This window comes from Gouania willdenowi, chromosome 18 (genome assembly GCF_900634775.1).
Source record: "Gouania willdenowi chromosome 18, fGouWil2.1, whole genome shotgun sequence".
Classification (NCBI taxonomy): domain Eukaryota; kingdom Metazoa; phylum Chordata; class Actinopteri; order Blenniiformes; family Gobiesocidae; genus Gouania; species Gouania willdenowi.
The window spans coordinates 16,682,316-16,709,834 of NC_041061.1; the positions used below are offsets into that span (position 1 = coordinate 16,682,316).

At 39.3% G+C, this 27,519-nt stretch overlaps 1 protein-coding gene across 1 annotated transcript; it reads left to right on the top strand.

Moving 5' to 3' along the window:
- The first annotated feature begins 1,466 nt into the window (after positions 1-1,466).
- Positions 1,467-23,356, top strand: rcor2 (REST corepressor 2). The gene is made up of 14 exons (XM_028475180.1): positions 1,467-1,651; positions 6,318-6,443; positions 8,629-8,685; positions 8,905-8,985; positions 14,125-14,177; positions 14,254-14,415; positions 14,545-14,669; positions 15,584-15,650; positions 16,346-16,585; positions 17,262-17,339; positions 17,506-17,563; positions 18,540-18,607; positions 19,308-19,457; positions 21,934-23,356. Exons 2-14 carry the CDS (start codon positions 6,320-6,322, stop codon positions 22,285-22,287), a joined length of 1,617 nt encoding a protein of 538 aa, XP_028330981.1. The 5' UTR covers positions 1,467-1,651; positions 6,318-6,319; the 3' UTR covers positions 22,288-23,356.
- The last annotated feature ends 4,163 nt before the right edge of the window (positions 23,357-27,519 follow it).

The window sequence follows — 27,519 nt, forward strand, 5'->3', positions numbered from 1 at the left end:
GGGCCACCCTAGAATAACTCTTTGCGGGATTGAATTACAATACCTTTGTAACACACACACACACACACACACACACACACACACACACACACACACACACACACACACACACACACACACACACACACACACACACACACACACACACACACACACACACACACAGTTCAGTTGTTGGCCTTTTCTCCTGCACACACACCTGTACAAGTCTGGGCAGCTGGCCTGAGAACAGATGCATGGTTGATAGATCCCTCCGCGCACACTGGCAAGTAGTCCCTGGTATATGGGATTTTTGAAAAATCCCTTATTAAGATTGTCTAATAAATAAAGATCACAGATCTCTACTAGGTAGGAAAGGTGTATCAACAATTATAAACGTTTTGGACAATTTTGTACTCCCAACATTGAGTATTTTAGCTGAGGCAACTGGACTTGAAGTTGAGGGATGTTCTCTTTCTGTTACGAAACTATCAGGCACTAGTGCAGAGAAGGGCATTTTTTTTAATTTATTTATTTATTTTTTAAATCACAAACGTGTTTGTATCATGATCGCGATGACACATTATCAACATCCATGTTAGCTTTTAGAATAACCGGTGCATTAATACAGGAAAAATCAAAGGGTTTGTAGGTTTTTGTTGTCACTTTATATATTTTTGGAGTCATTTTGTATATTTTGCTCTCATTTTGTGTATTTTTGTTGTCATTTAATGTATTTGACGAGTCTTCCTGTCTCTTTGTTGTTGTTGTTTTTTTTTTAGTTTATTTCTGTATTTTTTTGTTTTGTTTTTAATTCGTTTATTTGGGCATTTTTGTTGTTTTGTTGAGTGTTCACTTTGGGGGCCGCACAAAAATAGACAGGGCCACATGAGGCCCATGGGCCCCCAGTTCCCCATGTGTGCGCTAGTACAACAAGCCTACAAAAATGTAGATTGACGAACTTGCACATAAACCTGAAGAAATGAAAGACACATTTGAGATGAATGAGCAGCTGTGAGCAAAGCCTTCTACTTCAGAATAAGGAAAATTAAACCAAAACGAATGCCAATTTATCCATGTGAAGCTCCCTGTAGCAACAAAAGCTCTTGTTTCTCCAAGAGTAAGTCCATTTTGCATTAATGTCCATAATGCTTGTGGTGCAGTCACCTCCACGTGTGCCAGATGTGGACATACTGCTTAGCTACTGGTGTAAGAACACGTGATATTTGCTTTGATAATGTTTTAACTATTTGAGGGCAACAACAATACAAATGTAAATGCAGGTAAAGCTTATGACTTTAAGATGACTTTGTTGTAATTTGCGCAGTAAAAATTAAGATGAATTGAATTGAAGTTAACAGTCGATCACGCACTAGTTTTTGTTAAACAGCAGGTTGGAAGAGTCCCTGTAGCGGATGCCCACGTCCTATCAGTGTGGGTGTAGTTCGCCTCGCCGGCTCTCTCTCTCTCTCTCTCTCTCTCTCCTGGCTGCTTCCATCGCTCCGTGCGGTTCACTTCATTGTATCGACTGTGCTCATCAATTAGGCATCGAATTAACCGCTTTTTTGGGGCGCAGTGCTGATCCGCAGGCGGCCTGAGGGGGATTAAAGGCCGCGGACGGAAGCTCGGAGAAGTTTGGAGCTCCGTGAAGCAGATTAAAAACTACCCTCAGGTACCGAGCTGCTCTTATCTGCACTTCCAACTGTTCGCGTTACTGATGTAACGCGGGGCGAGCTAAGGCTAACATTAGCATCCCTGCAAACAACTGGGCTCAGGCTCACTTTGGACTCCCAAGGACAAAAGGGAATATATTGTCATATTTCAGCCAATTTATCATTAATTGACTTACATTAGTAGTGTGGCAACATGCCGGTAGTTTGGGGGGTCCCGAATTAGTCCACTAAGTGGAGTTATTGAGCACTCGGAGCGAGTTTTCATCCCACGCAGCAGCAGCAGCAGCAGCAGCAGCGATACTATGAGCCAGCGTGGACTCAACAAAAGATGGAAAGTCACTCCCAGCTTTGCTCACATTGAATTCAAGTTTAACGCTTTAATAATCGGATCAGGTCCCCTCCGAGGCTCAATAATACACTTTGTTACAAGTTTACCCAGTAAAAGTGACGTAAGGGATACAATTAATAGCATGTCCAGAGGCAGATAGACTGAGGAATGGAATGACGAGAAAGGCTTTCCATATGGAGGCTGATGGAGCAGCAGGGGTTTGTGTGTGTGTGTGTGTGTGTTAACTCCCCATAGTCGATCGAGGCTATCGCGATCGAGGCTACTCCCCTTAACAAACTCTACCAAAGTGCTCCTCTTTTCCCGACTGTTTGCTAAACCCCCTTTTTTTTCATTTTTAAATACTATGTTGTTGTTTCCGATCAGTGTGTGTATGGTGTGTTTTACATGGAGGTTACAGTGGGCCGGATAATGTAGTTTTGAACGGGCATCGTCAGACAAAGACCCCCAGAGAGCCTCGGACACTTGTATTGTCTGCTCGGTAGTTTTAGTAGTAGATGTGCTTTAATCTGCCAGGCCCCTCCCCACACACACGCGCACTCACGCACGTAGACACACAGTGATGAATCGTGGGTGATATAAGTTGATGCAGCTCGTTCACATGAGTACACGCTTTGTTGTGGCTTCAGGTTCAACTTCGCTAAGTGAGAATGGAGAAGTTGGGAAGGGGGGGGGGGGGGGGTTGGCGGTTAATGCAAATGAGCTTTGCACCGTAATGTCTGCCGGGCCTTTGTTTTGGGGGCTCATGTGTTGTGGAGTTTGTCCTGGGCTGACCGTCTGTTCTCCTGCTGTTTGCAGTGAGACCGATCATTATTACACAGTCACACACTGATACTCATGCTCATGCTCGTTTCTCAGCTACATGTTTGTCAATGTGGACCAGTTTAACAGGCTCTGCAGCTCCCAACATCCATGAATGATGCTGCTGCACTGTAGTAGTCCTTTATAAGCAAAAAAAAAAATTAGGTCTTTTTAATGGGAATTTTCCAGCATGCTTCTGGAACCACAGTTTTAATTCCCAGTACTGGCGTGGATCTCTCTGACTCATGCTGTGTTCGAAATGGCACACTAGCGTACTATACACTACATACTCAATGGAGTATATACTGTCTACTACAGGGGTCTCCAACCCTTCTGAAACTGTACGTGAGCCACTTCATAGGTACTAGGGATGTAACGATTCACTCAATTCATTATACGATTTTCTCACGATTTATTTTACAAAATGAGACTGTAGACAAATGACTGAAAAATATTCCTTTATTTTTATTGGGGGGAAAAAACGAGAAAATACCGTACTATTTTCCTTTATCTTTCATTGTCAAAAGAATCGCTTGATAAACTATTCAAAACAATGCAATTTAACTAAAAATGAACCCTGAATGAAATAAATAATACACATGAAGAAGTAGCTTAATAATTTTAATTCTGGCTCTACAGTAAACTATGCAAAACTGCATACTAGTTTATCTTTTTAAAATTGCAAATGAAAATGTATTTTGTGCCTTAATAATTGGACTTTTAAACAAAAACAGTCAGTGTACTGTATTTACATCAGATATTTGGTTGGACCAGCAGAGGGCGCTGGTAATCCAGTGTTAGGTTGGCATGCAGCTATTCTCGCAGTGAAGAAGAGATGCTATGCGCTGGCAGACAGAGCTAATAGAAAAACCTGACTTTTACAGATATTAAAGTAATATTACATATATTCTTTCAGTGCTAAAGGAGTAAGGAATCATTTATGAACATGTTTAAGAGTAGTAGGTGATTGGGCTCGCCGCCTACGCTTCTGGACAGATAAATTATCTTTGACATGACGAGTGCTGTTGTTTGTATCAGGCATTTTCTTCCACGCTATTTGTTTACAATGAGCTGACCAATTGTGGCAAGGTCAGGACTAACATCACTCTCTAGGTTGCCAGTTTGTAATTCCAAACAAATGCATGGCTGGATAGATTACTGGAAATGCGCCCTGCAGTTTTGATGCGCGCAATGCACAGCAGTACCAGTAACACGCAAGTGGGGTTGCCAGGTTGGGGGCCCTACGCAGCCGCTTAGTCTGCATATAGGCTGGGCCGGCCATGCCTGGCGGCGACGCTCACGTCACGTGTGAGTGATGTAGTTCAAACAAGAGAATTATTATTAGATAGCGCCCTCTGCTGTTTAAAAAAGTACTGCGATTCAGTTTTCAGAGTACCAATATGAATCGTGACACCTATTAATCAATTAATAACTGCCTTACGATTAATCTTTACATCCCTAATAGGTACTGTATAGTCCAAAGGGCTACCAGTTTGAAAAGCTCTTCCTAAATACCAAATGTTCATGGTTTTACTTTAATTAGAAGATGTGACAGTTGGCAGTGGAAACGGAAACATGTCAGGAGATCAAAGTAAACTTCAAAGAAAGTTTCCTGAAAAAAGTTGTCTGAATAATGAAACCCTAGCATATCTTTTTTCCACATTTTTTCCATTTCAAGGTTTCCCCATTTCCGTGTCGCATCTGAGTAACATTGCACATTAACGTTTTATTTTTTTTAGTTGAATTTACTGTTATTAAGCTTCCCAAAATCGTACCAAACAGGCTAAATAGTGTTAATAGAGTCAACTACTGTTATTAATGTTACATTTTATTGCTGGAATTATTACCAGTACTATTGCTCAATATATATATATATAATATATACATTTTCTTGTAATTTATCTAAACAGGATTATTTTATAGTGTAGGGATCATTTTATCACACTTCTGGCAATATGAGACAATAATCAGCTCCATTTTACCAAGGAGACCATATTTACTTACTTTTGAAGTAATCACATTGAATTTGCATGGTATTTGAAAAACAATAATTCCACTTTAAATTCCACTCTTTGTTTTGTATTTGTAGATGAATCCTTATGGAACCAATGTTGGAGCCTGCTTTTCCACCAATGAAAAAGCAAATGAAATTATGGAGAGGGTACTAATGATATGAAGGGGATACACATGATTTGACAAAAATGCAAAAGGGGGTACAACAGGACATAAAAGATTGGGAAAATAATGTAATTGCAATTTTTTTTCCTCAATATCACGTTTTAATGCAATTTTTTTTTCAAGGGCCTCTTGTCATGTATTTTTCAATGAACTCAAGCAATAAATCAATCTGTTTCATAATAAACTATTTCAGATTTTTTTCAACTCTAAATAAATTTAAAATATAAAATTTAAAGCACAGATTACAACAATAAAGCAAACAAATCTGTGGTCTTACCTCATATCTAACTAACTTCACATTTCATGAAACATGTAAACATGTGGACTGCACTTCTTTAACACTGAACGTAACAGGACAGTACAAGACAGGACCAAAATAAAAAACAAAAATGTAAAAAATAAATAAATAAATAAATAAAATGCAGCCTTTGCCATCACAAAATCGCATTTTTTGATATCGTGATAATATTGCAAATGCAATTAATCATTCAGCTCTTGGAACCACTGACCTACGTGATCATTAAAGTGAGACATTTGGGGACTTCCTTCATTACTGGCTTTCAAAGCTTAAAATTAATATCTGCTGACTAAATCTGTGTTGAGTGACCTGTATGAATAAATCTTTATTTCAGAGCAAAAAACTCAAGCGTTGTAGCAAATGATTCAGAATCTGTGTGCGTAACGATGTGATCAGACTGGAAGTAACCTCTGTTTGTCATTTGAGCTTTTGCCTCACTGATAAGAACATTTTAATGAACTGAACCTAACAAAAGGAACACTGAGTGAATCACTCAAAGTCCTGATGATGATGATGATGATGACTAAGGCTTTATGTAGACACACATCAGGTCAGCAGAAGTGATGATCATCAGTGATTGCAATGGGGCCCAAAATCAAGCTACCAATATAAAAATCTACATTTGTCCCAATGACAGATTTCAATTTCACAAAGCTGTTGACATGGTTGCAGGTCATTTTGATTGGGAGAGATTCTCAGCAGTGAGGCTGTGCAGGGACTCATGGTGCAATAATGAGGGCAAGACAGAGGTAGCTCAGAGCTGTTGACTGTGAAATAGTCACTGTGCAGAAAATGAGCGTTTGGAAATTAAACCCAGCTCTAGAGTAATAATGGGATTGCATCCCAGTATCTCCATTTGTCAAAGTGTGAGCACGGTTGGAAGGTTTAAGAAATAATAAATATCAGGAATCAGGCAGCGCGGCAGTGAAATGAGGGAATCACTCACAGGGCTACTGGGAGGTTAATGGCCATTATGTTGCTGCATGGTACGGGAACCGCAGATTGAGGATCGTCTCTGTGTGTGTGTGTGTGTATCTTGCAGACATGCCCTCAGTGATGGAGCGCTCCGGGGCCGGCGTCCTGTCCAGGAGCAGAGCCAAAACTGTAACCAACGGCAACAGCCAACCTCATTCTGAGGAGGAGAGCAGTGATGAAGAGCACGCTCACGGTAACACACACACATGCATGCACAGGTGAAAGTAATGGATTACAAGTACTCACGTTACTGTAATTGATTTTCTTTTAGGAGTACTTGTTTTTTTTTAAAATATATTTCTAAATCAGCAATTTTATTTGTACTTACGTATGTTTTAAAAAAAAGTAATTTGTTACATTTCTACACCCAACCAATACCATGTAAATCACTATTTTATTGTTTTAAAATGACCAACGGATATTGGGAAACTACAAAAGATGAAATGACCATACAATCAAATGCATGACATCATAGCCAACCAACCAGATTAAACGTAATGCACAGCGCCAAAACAGCATTGAATGCTTGTTATTTTCTCAGTTTTAGAGTTAATAAATGTAGCTATCAGAATCAGAAATACTTTAATAATCCCAGGGGGAAATGGTTCTTGTTACAGCTCCAGATATACAACGTATAATACTATATAATATATATACTAACATAGTATACTTAGAGCCTGAGAATTTTTAAATTTTGAATTGAATTCACTGGTGTTATTTTATTTGAAGAAAAAATAAAAAAAATGTACATTTTGTGGAAGTTCCAGTTGTGCAACATTTTGTAATTCCTTTTATTTAACTGAGCTACTTTTTACTTGTATTTGATTATTTTATGTATGACTTACTTGTACTTGAGTACAATTTTAATCAAGTAACAGTACTTGTACTTGAGTATGATATATCAGTACTCTTTACACCTCTGCATGCACACACACTAAGGTGTGCCGTTCTAGTTTAGGAGGTGGTTCTTATGTACATAAAGGGTCCCGGGTCCCTGCATAAACACCGTCCATGCTGCTAGGTTGCATTGCTGCAGAGCTTCCCCCCTCCCTCTTTCCTTCCCATTCTCCTCCTTATCCTCCTCATCCTCGGCCCACATCTCTCCACCATCTCTTTCATCTTCTGACTTTCTGGTGATCTTTTAAGGAAATGGTTTCCAGCCTCAGCACTTCAGGAAAACCACAGTCACGGTTTCTGTCTTCTATACTGCTCGCCCTCCTGGCTCCTTCCACTCCTTTTATACATCTTCTCATATTTCTCCTCCTCACTTCCTGTCCTCTGTCCCCGAGGAAACTCTAATCCATCTCTTCCTCCTTCTGCCCCGCTTGCCTTTCTCTGCAGTACGCTATTGTCACGTCTCTTGCATCTCTTTCATCTCTCAGCATTAATTACTGAATGTACTTCATCTACTGTTGCTTTTTCCTGTTTTATTCCACCAGAATAAAATTATGAATGCCAAAAACAAAGGAAATATTGTTAAGAATTAAAATTATGAATGGTTTTAAATGTGCGTTAGGGAAAATGTAGAATTAGTCCCTGTAAAATGTAGGGATCTGTCATTTCCAATGTTCCCTGAGGCTGAATACCAGAGGTTCCCAACCCTTTTCAGGTCGTGACCCCATTTTGATATCACAAATGTCCAATGACCCCAGAGCCTTTTTTTTTTCTTTCCTTCTCCTAGAACACGTTTTTGATCAAGTTTATTAAAGTGTAATACAAATACAGAGTAGCCACCTCAGATATTTTTATACTGCATTTTATTGGAACTACATTTATATTTGAGAAAGTTTAGGGTGCAATTATTTGATATTTATGGTGTGATGTGTAAAAAAAAAAAAGTAAAAGTATATTTTTTATTAATTTTTTTTTACCTAATATATTTTTTTACTCACAATTACTAGACATTTCAGATGACCTCATTTATTTCCAAGCGATTGCACACAGGGTCCCGACCCCAAGGTTAACCCCCCCCCCAAAAAAAAAAAAAATCATGATCACAATTACATTTCGATTAGTTGTGCTGCATACTGTGTGCACTCTGGAACTCCTTCCTAAGTCATATTTGTAGCTGCAGTGACTTCCCATCTTTCAAATCACTTCTTAAAACTCACCCCTTCCACTCAGTTTTAACACTTAACCATTTACTCATTCATACTGGTTTCCTGCCTCTTCTTTACTGATGGTTTTTCTGATTTATATTTCTTTGTTTTAATCACCATTTTTGCTATTATTATTTCAACTTGTAAAGTGTATTTAAGTTTCTTGAACAGCGCTTTTGATTAAAATGTATTATTATTATTATTATTGTTAATAATAATATTATTATTATTGTGTTCAGGAAGCAGAGACTCACATTCACCTGATTTTTCTCCTTACAGACAGCATGATCAGAGTGGGCGGAGACTACCAGGCTCAGATCCCAGAGTTCAAACCAGGTAAGCTGATAGGAGAGATGAAGATAGCAGTGAGGACTTAAAACTGCAAACCAGCAGGAAAAACACTGACATGAAGAAGAGACAAATATGATATAAAAATCAAACTAGTGGAGTTATTACATCACAAAACTTTAAGTGAAGACGAGGGATACATTTGTCCTGTAGAGCAGAGCAGAAAGCATGGTGAGCTAATGGTTGAATGTTGTTCTGTGTTTCCAGACAGCCCTGCTCGCTACAATGAAAAGGATCAAAGGAGCATGTTGGTGTGGTGCCCAAACGGTCAGCTCTCCGACGCCATGTGTAAGCTCCACACTACAGTGCTTTTTTTACATTGTCACTTATCCATTTAAGGGACCAACGCTGCTATAATAGGATGACCAGTAAAACATGGGGATCAAACTGCTGGTATAAATAATGAAAATCACTTTTTGTTTAATTAAATTAAATCAAAGCAAAGTATTTAATAACTATTTACTTTTAAGCTTTTCTTTTTGTGGACCTCTGGGAAGAGACCAGTGCTGCAAGTGACCCCGACCAGTAGATTCCTGTATTTAACACTTTTTTTTTATTTATTTATTTATTTTTTTTATAATTTTATTTATGAAATGCAAGTCACAGATATAACTGTATACAAAAGCGTACAATTTCTTTTCTTTTTATACAATTGAACAATTTGGACAAAAAAGACAAAAACTTGATCCAAACAAAACAAAGAAAGCCCCGCCCTCCCCTCACCCCAAACCCCTGAGCCTCTTAAATAATTACCGTGCAAATATGACTAAAAAATAGATATGAAAAAGTACATACACATATATACACTTAGCTCTGCACAGCACATACACCCCCACATATACACATGTCCACACATATTTAAGTGCACATGTGCAGCTACACATCTACACATGAACCATGCATGTGCGCATCCTCATACCTGCCTGAATAGCTGTCAACAACAGTACAGAATGAATATCGATGGCTGCCCACTCCCTGGTTGTTGATGCGGAACCGCCATGCTGGCATATTTTATAATGAATATGTGCTGGGGGGGTCATCTGCCACCAGTGGACCGACACGTTTATTAGCCCAGATGAATGATGAAATAATACCATTTATGGCTGTGAAAAACGATTTCGGAAGAAACACCGGGAGGCATTGAAAAACATACAAATATCTCGGTAGTACATTCATTTTAATTATTTGTATCCTACCTGCTAAAGATAATGGCAGATAGTCCCATTTTTGTAAATCTGATTTAACTGCAGCTGTCAATGAGGTCAAATTCCTCTCACGCATAGTTCGTATAGAGTGTGTAATTGTAATGCCAAGGTAGTTAAATCCTGTGATGGCTGGTTTGAAAGGAATAGACGAGGGAGGTATGTCTTTGGCTGACTGGTTTATTGGGAAGTATTCACTTTTAGAGATGTTGTTTATATCCAGATATGCGACCGAAAGAGTTCAACAGTGTCAGGATATGAGGAATGCTTTTCAGAGGATTTTTGACATATAAAAGCAAGTCATCTGCATATAATGAGACCCGATGTTCTATGCCCCATCTTTCAATACCCTCAAATCCTGCTCTCCTCTTCAGAGCATCCGACAACGGCTCAATCGCCAGTGCAAACAGCAGTGGGGATAACGGGCACCCGAAAAAGTGAAAACGGCGTAGAGCGTTGATTATTTGTGCAGACTGAAGCATAAGGAGAAGAGTAAAGTAGTTTGACCCATGAGATAAGATTACTATTAAACCCAAACTGTTGCAGGGTAAAGAAAAGATATTCCCACTCCACCCTGTCAAATGCTTTCTCGGCGTCGAGAGATATTATGGCCTCTGGGACATTGGAGGGGGATGGTGAGAGGATGACGTTAAGGAGCGTTCTTATGTTAGAATATGAATGTCTTCCTCTTATAAATCCTGTCTGGTCATCTGAAATGATCAGGGGCATGACGGACTCTAATCGACGAGCTAATAGTTTTGCGAGTATTTTAACATCTACTGGAAGGAGTGATATTGGGCGGTAGGATGCACAGTTTAGTGGGTCTTTACCCTTCTTGAAAATTAAGGAGATGGAAGCTTGCATTAATGTGGGTGGCAGGGTGCCTTGTTGAAATGAATAAATAAACATGTCGAGTAAAAGTGGATCTAACTGATCTGAGAATTTTTTAAAGAATTCGACCGGGTATCCGTCAGGACCAGGTGATTTGCCACTGTTCATTAACTGTATCTCTTCCTTGATTTCGGACAGAGCGATAGCAGTGTCTAGTTTCAGATTATTTTCAGGTGAGACCTTGGGTAGGTCTAAATTTTCAAAAAAATTATTTAGTTGATTTCTATCCGTGTGAGATTCTGATGTGTATAGCTGGGAAAAGAATGACCTAAAAGTACTATTTATTTTGTCTATTGAGTCTGTCAGTACTCTATCTGGGTTAAAGTGTACATTTTTCCTGATCAATATAGCTGTACCCCTTGTTTTCACATTAAATTGAGAATGAAAACATTTGTCAATCCAAGGCCTATTTAATTTTCTGTGATCTGCGTTACATAGATGAGTCTCTTGAAGAAACATTATGTCGGCATTGAGGTTTTTGATATGGGTCATAATTTTCGTACGTTTGATCGCAGCGTTTAGCCCACCAGTATTTAGTGAAATGATCCTCACAGCCCGTCCACTAGCAGCACCCCCATTGACTACACTAGCCATGATCCAGCATCCAGCAGTAGATTGGTAGGTCAACTCCAGGGAGCAAGCAGCCAGAGGTGCATGTGAACCTCTGCACAGAGACAGCACAACATGAGATGAAGACAAACAAAAAACAAAATTCTAAGTAAACAGTTTCAGGTAAAGAGGTTCTTCCCCACCCCCCTTCCCCATCTCTCTGACCTTCCCTTTCTGTGTCATCTTTCCTCTTCTTCTGTCTGTCTCAGCTCTGCTGCTTCTTTATACTGTTTGAAACCCCCAAAGTCCTTTTGTACAACGCGTAGATAGAGATGGGAGAGGTTTTGAATGCTCAGTATAAATCAATAGCAACAATGAATTGAAAATTAAATAAAGTAAATAATGAAAAGAAAAATAAACAAGTAAAATTTAAAATAATAATAGTAAAGTAAAATAAATAAATAAAATAATCTTGTGCAATGTACGTATAAACATTTGAGAGGTATTGAATACCTGAAGCGATTAAATAGTCACAACATGGTGAAAACAAAGTAAAGCAAATTAAAAATACTAATAACAAAAAATAAAAATAATAATAATAAGAGATACTGAAATACAATACATTAAACACTTGGATTTGAAAATTAAATGGTCAATTGTAGTCACAATTCCTTCCTCATTATATACATAGAAAAATTATAGTAGTTTCCCACCATGTAGTAATTTAACAGCACAACATCATCCTATGAACTATTATCCGGCTACACATCAGAACAGTCAAACAGTGAGGCTTCAGGCCTGAGCTCCACAATGTCCAACACGACTCCAAACCTCTCCAAGCAAACAAGATAACCAAGTATATTGTCCAAATAGAGTAAAAAATAAATAAACACTGACTGGTGCTAAGGCACAAAAGGTTCCCGTTTGAAACAAGCAGCTTACCGATGTGTAATGTTAATTTTGCCCCCTCTTGTAAGGAGGCTAGGTTACCTTAGCCCACATCAACGGCCGGTGAGTTAGCACCTAAGCTAATTAGGCCTCGAGGTTTGTTGATAATCGGCCACGAAGACTGAGGCCTCCTCTGGAGATGAGAATCTCCTCCTCGCTCCGTTCTCTAGGGTAATCTGCAGTCGGGCCGGGAAAAGGAGTGCATGCTGAAGGTTGAGATTGTAGAGCTGGGCCATCACCACACGGTATTTAGCCCGTTCCTCGGCGACCTCTGGCGTGTAATCCTCGAAGATCTGAATTGGTGACCCCCGGCACTGGAGCTTCCCTCGGCTTTTACGGGCCTCTCGGATGATCAATTCCCTGGTCTGATAGCGATGGAGACGGACTATCACCGGTCTCGGTCGGGAGCCTGGTTGTGGTTTGGCGGTGAGCGTCCTGTGGGCCCTGTCCAACTCAGGAGGAGACTGTAGAATCTGGTCACCAAATATCTCTGCCAGAACGTCAGCGAAGAAACTTGTGGGTCTGGGGCCCTCGATGGATTCATGCAAGCCGATTATTCTGATGTTATTTCTGCGGCTGCGGCCCTCCAAATCAATAGCCTTAGCCGTTAGCTTGGTGTTGTTAGCCTCAAGTGCCACACACTTCTCCTCCAGTGCCTGGATCCGCTGGTCTTGCAGCTCGACATGGGATTCTAAAGAGTCTATACGTTGACCCTGCTCTGTCATCGTTGACTGTATTTTTTCAAGTCTCATTTCCAAAGCGGCAAATGAGGCTTTAAAGTCGGCTGCGAGGCTTGCTCTGTGGGCCTCCAGCATGGCGGCTATGCTAGTTAGCGCTGTGTCGCTATTAGTCGCAGAGGCATCCGCCTCTGTCTTTTTTGCCGACTTTGTAGCTTTCGACATCTCTCTGGGCTGGTTTAGGTTTAGATAATAGTTGTAACCCTCGAAGCTGGTTGGGGGTTTTAAGGAAAAAGTAGATTTTCAAAGTTGTAGCTGCGGGAGACAGAGACGACACACCCTATCCCATGTTCACCCAAACCGGAAGTCCATTTAACACTTTTTTAAAGTTTGTATTAAAGATGAGTGATGTTGTTGGTCATAGAATGTTATAAGTGTGTACGAAAAAAATCGATTCGCCGATATATCTCAATATTTCACCATTACCATATCAATCCAAAAAATGTCAAATTCAAAACAAGTTTTTTAATTAAAAAAAAAAAAAAAAAAAAAAAACTAATTTAATTGCGCTAACATAGGCATAGCATGTAAACGCCCAGTCAGTAGGTGTCAGTGATCCACATCAGACCTTGTTAAACTACCTCACTCAATGTATTTTAGCTTGGACATTGATTGCACTTTGATTTCATAAAACATACTTTTTTTTAAAAAACTTTTTCTTTTTTTAACCCCTTTACTATCTGGCTCCTACCAGTGTTTCCAAATAATCAAAATAACAGCGTTTATGTTTAATTAAATCAAAGCAAAGTATTTATTAACTGTATTTACTTTTAGTCAAAAGAAAATGCTTATTAACACTTTTTTATTAAAGTTATTTAATTTTAGTATCTGTTTTTTTAGCAATATTGAAAAATGTGCTGCTGTTTGAGTTAATAAAACCAAATAAGGCACTTTTTCCATTACTAAAGTTGAATAATTATTCCTATTTTGCACTGATGATGTTTATTTGTGGAATACACCCAGTGAAGCATCACATAAAAGAAGCCATAACCGGTTCGTTCAATGTAGATGTTATATATTATGTGCTCACCTTGTGGACTGATGACTTTCCCAGCTTCATGTGTTTAATTTCCTTTTCCAAACTATTTCTCTCTCCTCAGTGGACGAGTACATCCTGATGGCCAAAGAAAAACATGGTTACAACATGGAGCAGGTACAGGACACACACGCGCATGCACACACGCACGCATACCTGATGTGATCATGAAGTGACCCTGCGTCTCCTTCAGGCTCTGGGCATGTTACTGTGGCACAAACACGACGTGGAACGCTCTCTGGCCGACCTCGCCAACTTCACCCCGTTCCCAGACGAGTGGACGGTTGAGGACAAAGTGCTGTTCGAGCAGGCGTTCAGCTTCCACGGAAAAAGCTTCCATCGCATCCAGCAGATGGTGCGACACCGCAGTAGACGCTTGAACACACACACACACACACACACACACACACACACACTGTTTCCAAACAGCAGCTTCAAAGCTTTTTTTTTTTTTTTTTTTAAATCTTTTGTTTTTTGCCTCCAGCTTCCAGATAAACAGATCTCCAGCCTGGTGAAGTACTACTACGGCTGGAAAAAGACCCGGACCAGGACCTCCGTCATGGACCGACAGGCCAGGAGGCTGATTAACAAGAGAGAGAAAGATGACAGGTTTGAAATGCCATGAAATTCAATTTAGGCAAAACTGAGGTTAAGTCAAAGGTTTGGATTAAGACATTAGCTGCATTTCCATTACTCTTGGAAATTCACAAAATCTAAATAGCGCAATAAAAACTGGTAATGGAAACACCTGAATCAAAAAAAACATATCGCTTCAACGTTTTTCATATGTTTCAACAGTAGCTGGGTTTCCATTACAAAGTTTTGCAAAATAAAAGCGACTTTTCTAAATGTCATCCCGCGAGACTTTGCGGCAGAAAGACGGACGCTCAGAATCTCTGCATTCCTTTGTTGTTTTATTTTAAAGTATAATGCTGAGAAATGTCTCGTTCTCTTCTTTTTACACACCGCGCCATGTTTTGTCGGAGAGAAGTGGTCATGTGACCAGGCACCTCACAACATGTGACCATGTGCGTCACACTCTGTGATGTGTATTTGTGGAAAAAGTGTTTCCATTGCGCTTTTGCGACACGTTTCAATATCGAAACGCTTTTTTAAAAAATTCAGTTGTTTCCATTACCAGTTTTTATTGTGCCATTTAGATTTTGCGCGTTTACAAGGGTAATGAAAACGCAGCTATTGAAATGTATCACAAAAGTGATGTGGAAACACTTTTTCTGCAATTACATGTCACATAACATGTACAGTATATAGAAGAGGAGGTCGAGACAGTTCTTAGCATTATACTAAAATGATTAACTGTAATGGAAACACAGCTAATGAGTCAGATGGATTGTTACGTTAATTTAAAAATGTCTGGCATATTGTGTCCTGAAAATGAACACGCTCGAGTTGTAAATGAGACAGGAACTATTTAGCCTTTTTTTTTAAAATTATTTTTAATCTGATTTATTCATGCATCAATTTTAATTTTTGAACTGAGCGTGTTTCCTCGTTTCCCACAGTAACGATGAGCTGGAGGAAGCAGAACCAGGCAGTGACAGTGACTTTGACATGGAGTCAAAGAAGGAGGTGAGCCGCTGTCATGCTGTTTATGGCAGGGGTTCTCAACCTTGGGGTCACGAGACACTGGGAGGGGGCCTTTAAGAAACTAAGAAAACTTTTTTTTTTAATAATTTGAGCCCATTTTTCCTATTTTTATCCTATTTCTGCAACAACACAAAACATACCATATTTTAACCTTTTATAAGCATTTTTGCTCAATTGCTCCCATTTCTTCATCAAAGTTTAATGCCTTTCCTGCACATTTTTTCCTCCCACTTTTAAGACATCTTCGGCACTTATAAACCCTTACCACCACTTTTCCCACCCAATGTCACGTGTTTACACCCATATTGTCATTTTTCACATTTCACCATATTTCATGCTTATTCTTGCCAATTTAACCACGGCCATGATTTGTCATGCCCATTATTTGCCAGTTTAAACTAATTTTTACCACTCTCACTCATTTGGAACAATTTCTGTGGTTTTTAAAATCCCATTTTACCACTGTTAACACTATTTTTGGTCACTTTGCACCCATTTTATTTCTGATTAAAAATTATTTACATCTTTAAAATGATTATATACAATGCTGCAAATAATAATAATAAACGTATACAGTGGATACTAATGTGGTTATCACAGATTGATGAAAGGTTGAGAACCACTGGTTTATGAGGCCTGGGCTTCACTGTGACTAATGATCGTCTTTGTCTGCTCAGGCTGTGAAGCAGAACCCCAGCAGTGCCAGCAACGACAAAGCTGTCCAGAGTCGCTTTGGCCCCGTGAAGAAAGAGAGCATTGGGGCTCAGTACAGACACCACCCACTGCGGGCCCGTCGCAGACCCCCCAAAGGCATGCACCTGGAGCAACGAGACATCAAATCGCTGTCTGCCTCCCATGATGCCGGAGTACTCAGTATCCGTCAGCTGGACACACAACTGGTTTCTCTGAAAAGACAGGTATAGACTGGTCTCATATTGATGCCTTCAAGAAACTAGGATTTTTTTTTTTAACAATTTGAGGCCTTTTTTGCTTATTTTTAACATTTTTCTGCAACTACACCAAACTTGCCATATTTTTCCATCACTTTTTTGCCATATTTTTGCTCCTTTTAATGCATTTTTGCTACATTACTTCCAATTCTGACACTTCATCAAATTTTTCAACATATTTCATGCTCATTTTTGCCAATTTAACCTCATCCATGATTTTTCATGCCCATTATTTGCCAGTTTAAACTAATTGTTCCTTCTGTTTAATTTAAATTACCCCCCGGCCCCTGATTTCTGACACTTTTAAGCCAATATTGTCACTTTGAACCCTTTTTACCATTTTTCCTGTCTGTTTTTGGCCACTTTATATTGCAACTTAACCAATTTCTGTGTTTTTTTTAAAAAAATTCCATTTCCCCACCCTTTTCCACCATTTTTGGTCACTTTTAACATATTTCATTTCTGAGTAAAACATCTTATATGACTATATACTCTGGTGCAAATCATGATAATCTTCCTGGATAAAACTTTAAATTATTATTCAGATACATAGATAAATGTGGTTATCACAGATTCGTAGAACAATGGATCATCATTTTACTTGACAGTACAGTAAGCAGCATCTTTCCTTTCCTCCTCCCAGGTGCAGTCTATCAAACAGAACAACAGCATTCTGAAACAGAGCCTCAATGAAGGCATGGACTCGTTCAGACCCACCGAGGTAAAGTCAGAGTCTGATTTGCATTTCTAGTGTGTTCCGTCTTCGCTTTTTTACTCCTTAGACAGCCTTTCACTCCTGCTGGGACTCAGATTAGTCCTAATCTGCTCTTTGCTCTGCCTCCTCTTCGTTTCCCGCTAACCTCTCTGACTTTTATCTCTCCGTCCAGCCTGCTCCAAAGATGAACTCCCGCTGGACCACAGAGGAGCAGCTGCTGGCTGTGCAGGGTGAGTAAAGGGCTGAGACATCACCTCCACACCTGTCCTACAAAGTGGCTTCACACTCCTCCATACGTGCAAAAACACTAGATGTTTGCAGCCAATTATAAATAAAGCAGTGAAACAGTTAGTAGGAGGCAGGAAAAGTTTCAGATCTTTTAGAATTCTTTGTCACAAAACAATTATGAGATTTTTAACAAGAGAAAGAGACCAGTTAGTGCAGGGGTGTCTAACTCATTTCAGCTGGGGGGGTCAAAGAGGGATAAGTTTGATGTCAGAGGTGGGGAATCAAACAATTTCCACATTAGTGCTACTTTGCATTTCCATGAATAAATGATATTTAAGTATTAGGCTGCTGTACGTGAGCTGTATTGTTCAGTTTCGTTCAAACCAAACGGGGCACTACTTTTTTTTTTTTTCGCTCAATACGTTCAACGTTAATAAAAAGTATCCAAGCAAAAAGTTCTCCATGCATTATCCTGCAATTGATAAAATGAAAGAAGTGTAATTTATTGGCGCACTATATTGACTACGCATATTGCCAAAATTTCAAAGCTTAAGTTCTCGTGGAAATGAGCCAAATGTTTGACCCCCCTTTGCGACCCTACTGAGGTATCCACAATTATATTATTTGATCATTTACACAATGATTCATATATTTTCAGTCATTTATACTTTTCCCTGCAGTCCGATTTGGATGTTTTAAAGGGCCGGATTTGGCCCCTGGGCCTTGAGTTTGACACATGTAATTTAGTGGGTCATGGGAATGAAGTTCTTATTATGGTTAGATGCAACCTGTGTGCTTTTGTGTCATACAGTTGTGTTGAGGGAAGAAAGCTGCAGCTGTTAAAGTGTGTGAGTGTAGCAGGTCTAAACTAGAGCAGGTGTTTCCTGTAAAAACAAGCAGCGCTGCTCACACCCCCTGCCTTTGTGCCTCTGAGCTACGACACACAGAGGAGATTTTAAACTGCACTCTCTTTTGTAGCAATCCGTCGCTACGGTAAAGACTTCACCGCCATTGCTGAGGTGATTGGGACCAAGACTCCAGCCCAGGTGAGCATTTCATCTCCACTTTCTCTCTTATCCACCGTATCAACATTAGACCTGTGTTTCTTAGATTACACTGTGGGCCACATGCTGCCCCAAAGAAGTAAATGTACAAAATGACAGAAAAATGCACAAAACAAAGGCAATAGTACATAAAATAATCACAACATGGCAGGAAAATACACAAAAAGACAAGAAAAACACTACAACAAAAATGAACAAAACGACAACAGCAATACACAAAATTACTCCAAATAACAGAAAACAACAAAAATACAGAAAATGACAAAAGTGCACAAAAAGACAAGAAAAACACAAAAATGACAGTAGCGGTAGTACAAACCCACAGTGCTAACAAACACACTGTGAGAAAAGCAAAACAACCACAGAAATACTTAAAAATTACACCACAAATACACAATGTGACATTTTACAGGGAAAAATACACATAAGGAAAACAGAAACACACAAAATGCCTCATGCAATGCAAGACAACAACAAACATACACAGAATGACAAAAAAAACACACAATTACTGTTAAAACTCTTTGTTCTTTCCTGTGGTAATATCCTGTACATAATGTAGCCCTTCGATCAAACAAACACATTGTTGTGGCCCTCGCTGTGATATAAGTCGCCCACCTCTTCTCTACAACCCTGAACTCAGCTTGAATTCCTCTCTTATTCATTCTGTCTTTACGATCAGGTGAGCTCGTTCTTTGTGAGCTATCGGCGGCGCTTCAACCTGGACGAGGTGCTGAGGGAGTGGGCGGCCGAGCAGGTGGCCACGAACAGAGAGCAGAGGAGGAGCAGCGAGGAGATCACAGCCACAGAGGGAGGAGCTCAGGAGGACGAGGTGAGAGCAGACCAACGCTCAACTCCAATATCATTCAGGGAAAAAAAAAAACAAGTCCTACTAGAAGGGTCTTTGATTACAGGAAGTTATCCATGTGCTAGGGTCTGTTCTGTTTTCAACATTCTTAGATTATTTGTGTTTTAAGCACATTGTCATCAGATTTAATCCTGTGGAAGGGTGACCATATCACTCAATGTTTTCTTGAATATACCTTGTGACAGCAAAATACAATACAGTAGTCCCTCGCTATAACGTGGTTCACCTTTCGCAGCCTCTGTGTTTCGCTGATTTTTTTTTTTTACAATGCAATTTTGGATGCATTTCTTTTTATAGCGTATGAATGCGTATTGTGTTCTGCGTCCTGATTGGCTAATGGTGCGTTCACCCACCAACGACACATCCAACTCGGTGAGTTTCACTTACTGCTGAAGCGAGGAGCTGCACTCCTTTTTCTCCTCTCATAAACATAAACCACCAGTGAAAAAAGCCGGTGTGATTAGCGGCTAATGCTATCCTAGCTCAGTGCTACAGAGAGAACTTTTACCTGTTACTACCACCTCCTCGCTGATTCTCCTCCACGCCTAATCCTTCCCAGTCCGGTCCTGGTTATAAAGGTTGTGCCATACAGCTCCAGGTGGTCACACACAGCTTCTACTCCATGGTTGAATGGGTGAACAGACCGGTGTCCATGTTGACGTCATCATCAACAAAGACTCTGATTGCGTTCGCCATCAATGTCTGATCGCTAGCAGTGTGACTCTGAAGTGCTGTGTGTTTAAAAATAGGTTTATGTTTTAAAATATACAAAGGTTTTAACTTTAAGAGTGTTTAAACAAGAGAGAAATGTTAATTCATTTCTGAGAAAAGTGTATAGAGTGTGTGGTGAGGGGTTTTACAGCCTTAAAACATGTATAATAATTGTAAAAAATACAGCTGACTACTTCGCGGATTTCGCCTATTGCGGGTTATTTTTAGAACGTAACCCCCGCGATAAATGAGGGCCTACTGTATAGTAACAATCTGTCCTAGAAAAATCTCATATACAGTACACCGTCACAAAATCTCTCAATCATTGAAACAATGTGAGAAACATTGCCTCCTAGACATTAAAACTATAACAACAGAACAGTAACTAATCATTAAATATACACTTCAATCCACCACTATTTGGTCTCTTTCTCTTTTCCTCGTGTGTATAAACTGTCACGTGTGAGTAAAATTACAGTAATGAACCATAAAGAGCAACACTGAGGCTGTGTTCGAAATGGCATACTTCGCACTATACACTGCAAACTCAATGAGTATATGCTGTCTACTGTATACTATAAGTATGATAAGGAGCATTACGATGACGACTGAAGTATACAGAACTTCAAAGTAAAACTAAAAACCCTAAGGACGCTGAGGCTAAATATATCTGTTAAATGTTCTGAAAGCATTTTAAGCGAGAAATTGATCAAGTAAAATGTCAACATGTGGTCATTTGATCCATAAAACTCACGGAAACACATTTCAGGGATTTTCAGAGACCTGACATTGTGCTACTGGCAACTTCAAAACAAGAGCCCTATTTACAAAAGCATCACCTAATGGAAGACAAGAAGAGATGCTTTTGTTTTGAAAGGGAATGTTTGACTTTTAGCTCAAAGCTGGTCACAGGACGATTTTAAAATTCTGCTCGCAATGTGGTGAGTATGACTAGTGTGCCCACCATGCATACTTTAAAAATGTCCAAATATAGTATATACTGTACATCTGGGCATTTCTGGTGTTTTCCATCATCCCATACGATCTAATGTGAACGAACTACATATTAATTTTGACATCAGACTTAGGATAAGTAATACGTTAGGATGTCATTGTGAACACAGTCTCAGGATCACTTTCTATGCAATGAAGACTCATGGTGTTGTTTCAAGTTATTTTCTTATAAGGTTTTTCTTAACAGATTGAACCGTTATGAATAAAATGCACATTTGTAATAACATACTGTAATTTCCGGAATATAAGCCGCTACTTTTTTCTCACGCTTTGAACCCTGCGGCTTAAACAATGACGCGGCTACATTTTGGCTTTTTTCCGGTTTTATAAGCTTCATGTCGCCACAAAATTGAGCTCTGTCACATTAGACCAGGTGGAACAAGGAAATCGTTAACATTAAATCATTGTTGCTCGCACTGAATCATTCTGATCACTCATTTTGTCCTGATGCACACTGCCTCGTCATAGCAACACGTCATTTCCCTGCAGCCTAACGAGTACAGCAGCCCGCCTACCTGCCCGTTCTGATTGGCCGAGTTGTCACCCTCATCAGCCAATAGAGTGTGGCCTATGTTCTGCTGCGGCATTTGTGTGGATTTTTCTTTGAAAATTGCTAAATTATTGTAATGTGGCCAATAAAACAGTGCACTTTATAACCTGGTATAAAGTCTTAGTTTAGATGAGTAAGTTGTAACAAAATGTCTCCCTTCTTTAGGTCAAAATGGAAGACTCTCCTTCAGATTCACCTGAAGGTTCTTCTCCTCCCTCCTCCTCTTCCTCCCAAGCTCCTTCCTCCTCTCTGTCCCAGCCCCCTCCTCTGCTGCGTCCAGCGCCTCCATCAGCACCACCCAGTCTCCTCCGCCAGCCCCCTCCTCTACAGACACGCCCACTCCAGAACCGAGCGGCCCACAACCATCCGCCGCCTCCGCTCATCCGGCCTGCGGTCAACTCCTCCTCGTCCTCCTCCACTGGGAGCTCCAGCCTCAGAGGGTCTCCTCCCAGCTCTGCCTCGGGGCAGATGCCACCGTCACTGGTCGGGCTTAAAGTGGAGCAGACCAACTCACACTGATGCACACACACACAGTAGTGTGAGGAGTCACAGACACACACACACACACACACACACACACACACAATGCTGTCCTCCCTGCTCACATTTGACACCTCATGACCTACTGTGACCCTCCCACGGCCCCCTTTACTGTTCAAACAAACGCCTACCTCCACACACACAAAGATGTTCAACTAAGCAAACCCACCCTCTGGTCTCCATGGCAACAGCTGAACATCTGGATAGGAGAGGCTAAAACACACACATACACACTTGCTTCCTATAAATAAACTATGTATACTGTAGGTTCCACTGGGGCAGGTTTTTAGTAATATAAACAGTGAAATACCTTAAACCCTCAAATAAGGCAAAATAATAGTTTGGATTTGGAGTTACGAGTGTCAATAATGCTAAGAAGGATTATCGTTAGCCATGTATTTCTAATAATTACTGGAGTGTTCCCTTGTTTTGCCCCTCTACCTAAAGGCAGACACAGACTGTAGTATTTACATCATGAGCGACTAAGCATAAAGATTCCAAAACGTGTGGAGGATTGATCAAGAAAAACCTTCTGCCAAAGTCTTACTGCTTTAAATATGTCTTTATCAGAGTTGGAACAGTCACTGGTGAGCGTCAGAGAATATTAACGTAGAAAAGGAGAAAAACAGTGTAAACGGTTGAAGTTTGACTTTAGTGAAGGCAGCTGTCGGATGGAAATGATTTGCTATATCGTCAGCCAATGAACTGTCAGGATAGGCTGCGTCTTCTCAGCGGTGTTACTGGTTTCTCCTCCTACCGTGACTGAAAGGTTCTAGCTATTGTTTTTCTCTGTGTGTGCGAGCGTTATTATTGCCACCTTGTCTAATAACTGTTGAGACGAACGGTTCTTTTTGGAGAATCACCACAAACTGTATTCTGAGTGTGGATAGAGGCTTCATCACTGCAGCTTTAAATGACTCGCCTTGTGGTTTGTTTGTTTGTTTTTTCCTCCTTCCTTTTGTTCTGCCAGTGTGTACAGTAATGAAGATTTGTTTACATTGTGAGAACTGAAAAGTTGTGTTTGACACACGTTTTCTTAGAATAAAGTGTTGACCAAATATTCTGACGTCTGTCTTTTTTATGGCCTAAATTTCTCACCCAATCAGATGACTCCCCCTTTAAGGGGTGCCGATGGTCAAGTTACGCACGCTAACACAGACGGCAACCGTTTGCCACATTTAGCAACAAACCATATTTAAAAATAACTTCTCTCGTAAAAACATGTCAATGTTAAATCTAAATGTTACATCTAAATATAAATATTAAATCTAAATGATTACTAATACTTCAGGTGATAGCTACAGTAAATATTTAGTTTCACTTGTGAGATATTTAAATGTAACATTTAATATTTAGATTTAACATGGTCATTACATTTTACAAGAAAAGTAAATATCACAAATTTCACAAATAATGCTGTAAATCTGGTCAAAATTAACATTTAAAAATTCCCATACGTTTTTGCAGGTTCTCCTGTCCATAGCCTAGTGGAACAGAGCACAGCTTTCAAATTAATCTTAGTATTAAAGCACAGGTTTATATTAATTTCCTTAAACTTGATGATTGGTTAATTTTCTGACAAGACTTTCTGATTATTTCAGGCAGATATGAAGACCTAAGGATGCTCGAAGTCTAACTGAGTTAATATAAAAACTATCCAGGGGTCATTTTGTGTTTTAGACTAGAGGTCAATAGAGGTCAATTAGATTTTTTTACCCACAATTTACAGCTTTCAACAAACTAGCTACTCATTGGCTGCAGTCGCCCTGTTGATAGTTTTTAGATTGTGTTAAATGAACTAAAGCATTAATACAGAAAAGTATCAAAGGTTTTTCCTTTTGTTGTCTTTTTGTGTGTGTGTGTGTGTGTGTGTGTGTGTTTCCGGCTTCTATTTGTGTAATTTTCACTATGTAATTTGGTGTTTGGAGTCCTTACGTACACGCGTTGTTTTATGCACTCTTGTTGACATTTTGCATGTTTTGGAAGTTACATTTTTATATTTTCTAGTTGTACTGTTCTAACCCCTTCATTCCAGCCTGAGTAAGATGTGAAGGTTTCCACAAAAATCCAAGATTTTCACTGAGATCTCCTTCAACACCCAACATGAGAACCATAAAGCATTTACACACAAATCTGTTCCAGGCTCAGTTCAGTCGTACTTGAGAGTAAAGTGTATCTTTATAAATCACATCCATTAGCCAGAGGTTTCAAAGTTCAACTAAAAAAAAAAAAAATAGTAACTCTTCATCTGCCGTCAACTTTACGTTTAAAAAAAAATAAATAAATAAGCCTTGTGCAATCCACTTGTTCTAAAACATTTCTCATCTGTAAATATAAATACCAAAAAATAAGAAACCTTTTAAACACTTTGGATAGAAATGGATTACACACTTTACAGGCTTGATATTACCTCACACATGCAGACAACAGGATCTATTTATTTAGGTTTAAATGTGCACATTATTCCAAAAAACTCCTTTTGTACTTTTAAATCTATTTCATACTTACTAGGAATGTTCGATTTTAGCTTTTTGCAGATATTGTCTAACACTACATTTCCGATATCAACCGATACCAGTATTTTTTCCGGCTGAAAAAGTGTCACATCAGCAACACATTGGTTTTTTCAATACAAATACACTTCAAAGCCAATATCAGCCGATAGATTCAGCCATTCTTAGTTAATATTTTCTCTCTATTTGGTAAATATAACTGGTTTTGTTCCTCGTAGATTAAAACTTTAGTGGCTCATTCCAACTCTCCACATGCTTTGTGAAGAATCTGATATTTAAAGTATTTCTAACAAGTTTCTTTCTTCTGACACATTAATAACTTGTCACTATATCTAAAAAAGAAAGTTGTTAAAAAGCTGGGACTAACCTGTGATGAGTGCATGGGTTCACAAGCAGAGAAGACCAGGATGGAGGTGATTAATCACAGGTGTTCTGCATGTGATTAATCACACCTGTTTTAATTGTTCTAGGGAGCAGAAGCTATCGAGAGTGAAAACTGTACAAACTGAACCCGTACCTCAGTGGTTCCCAACCTTTTCTGGGTCTTGACCCCAATTTTCTGGAAATGCCCGAGACATTTTTTTTTTCCTCTATAAATGGGTTTTTGATCGCGTTTGTGACAAGATGCGCCGCCTCTGATATTTTTATTTATTTACATTTGATTTGAACTATATTTATATTTCAGAAAGTGTAGAACACAGTTGTTAGAGATGTTTTAATTTGGAAATAATCAGTATTTATATCAATCGCAAGACATTTCAGGTGACCTTATTTCTAGGGGTGTCCCGATTCGATATCAGCCAGAAAATGCATATTGGATTTTATCGGAGCGCTCCGATAAGTTTTTGTCCCCGCCCCCAGTAGTTCCCACCATATACTGACAGTAAAAAAATAACTGACGTAAACTTGAATTGCTGACTATTGTTCTCTGTTTGAGTGACATCACTTAATCAAGCCTTTTCTAACATTCCACACTACTAAATGAGTAATAAAAGTATGTATGCGCCGGCCAATAATCAAAGTTGTATCGGGACATCCCTACTTACTTAAAATCCAGGCGACCCCACATGGGGTCACAACCCCAAGGTTGAAAAACCCTGGCTTACCTGATCGAGAGACTTTTCACGCCTTCTTTGACCGACGAGTGACTGTGCAGAAAAGAAGCTGGTTTCTGATGCTGGACTACTCTCACACTTACACTGCATCTTTCCTCTGTATAACAAAGAACACAAACAACTAAAACCTGAGGGTTAATTAATAACTCTTATATTACATGCTATGATTCATTATATAATTAGTGTATTTGTCAGATGCTTGCGTCAATAAATGAACATAAACTTAGGTTACTTTTCTGACGTTTGTAAAACTGCTGTTATAGGACAGGAGCGTTCTTATTTATACATAAACCTGAAATCAACACAGTAAATAATAATAATAATAAAAAAAGTTTTTAACATTCCTATTACCCTTGGGGTCAATTTGATCCCATTCTATGTTTATCAATCAAAAAATACAAGTCGACTTTTCTTTTCTTTTGCTGGTTACAATTAAGCAAAAAAGTTATCACAATATTTATTCAATGTGCTCAACACATATTGCACGCGTTAGTGTTCCTCTGGGGTCAATTTGACCCCAAGCTGTTTTAGTGGTGTTAAACTTGTCCGTCTGTGTTTATTTACGGGTTATTTACATGTTCAACAAATACACAAAAGTGCCTGATACAAAAACTTGGTTAATAATTTTCTAGAGGCAACTATCCCTGGGGTCAGATTGACCCCAGGGATAAAATGTGTAATATTTGAGGATAATGGGAGGGTTGAATCAATAAACATGGACGATCAATCCTTCATCTCCTATAATGGACTTTAGAAGCAGGCAATCATTATATCATTGTTTTTATTACTATCATTGTAATTTTTCATCATTTTGTCTTTGCACAAAGAGAAAAAAAAAAAAAATTACATTTTTTTAGGGGATGATCACCCCTCCCAACCCCCCAAAAAGCCCACCACTACAGTTACAGTTTGCTCAAAACACATTTAAAATCAATGTAAATTACAGCAATGTAAAACGAAATAATGTCAAAATAAAATCAACCCTGAAAGAGATAATATAACAGCAACAGCCAGAATAATAATAATTAGAATCCAATACCCAGCACCTTAATACAATGATCAACTTTAAAAGGAAAATTTTGACAAAAGTAAAAACAAAGAGAACTAAAACGAGAGCGTGTCGTCTTGAGAATGAAAAAAAAAAGGGTTTGGTTGTGACCCTTGTGTTTGTTGTTGTTTTTCTCTCTTCTTCTTCTTCTGCGTCGACCAAAATTAGAGCATCCATCAAGATGATGACGAGGAGGAGGAGGGGCTTGTTCAGCTTGTGGCCAAGCACAAGCTCTGATTGGAGAACAGCTGGAGGAAAAAGGTCATTTATCGCTTTCTCTCAGTTTAAAACGACTTTTTAAAAACAAGGCCTTTAAAACATTAAAACAAACAAAATAAAAAGGGCGAGGGTGAACATGAACGAGCAGTCATCACCACCACCACCATTAAATGTAGTTAAACACATCAAGAGCTGCTGCACCTGGAAGGAGGAGGATGGTGTGTGTGTGTGTGTGTGTGTGTGTGGGGGGGGGGGGGGGGGGGGGGGGGGGAGCTGAAGGTGCAAGACACACCAAAATAAAAGAAAAGAAAAAAGG

Coding starts and splice junctions, on each gene's coding strand:
- rcor2 (XM_028475180.1), top strand. CDS start 6,320: ATGCCCTCAGTGATGGAGCGCTCCGGGGCCGGCGTCCTGTCCAGGAGC. Junction 8,986..14,124: donor TCAGCTCTCCGACGCCATGT/GTAAGCTCCACA, acceptor CTCTCTCCTCAG/TGGACGAGTACATCCTGATG. Junction 14,178..14,253: donor ATGGTTACAACATGGAGCAG/GTACAGGACACA, acceptor CGTCTCCTTCAG/GCTCTGGGCATGTTACTGTG.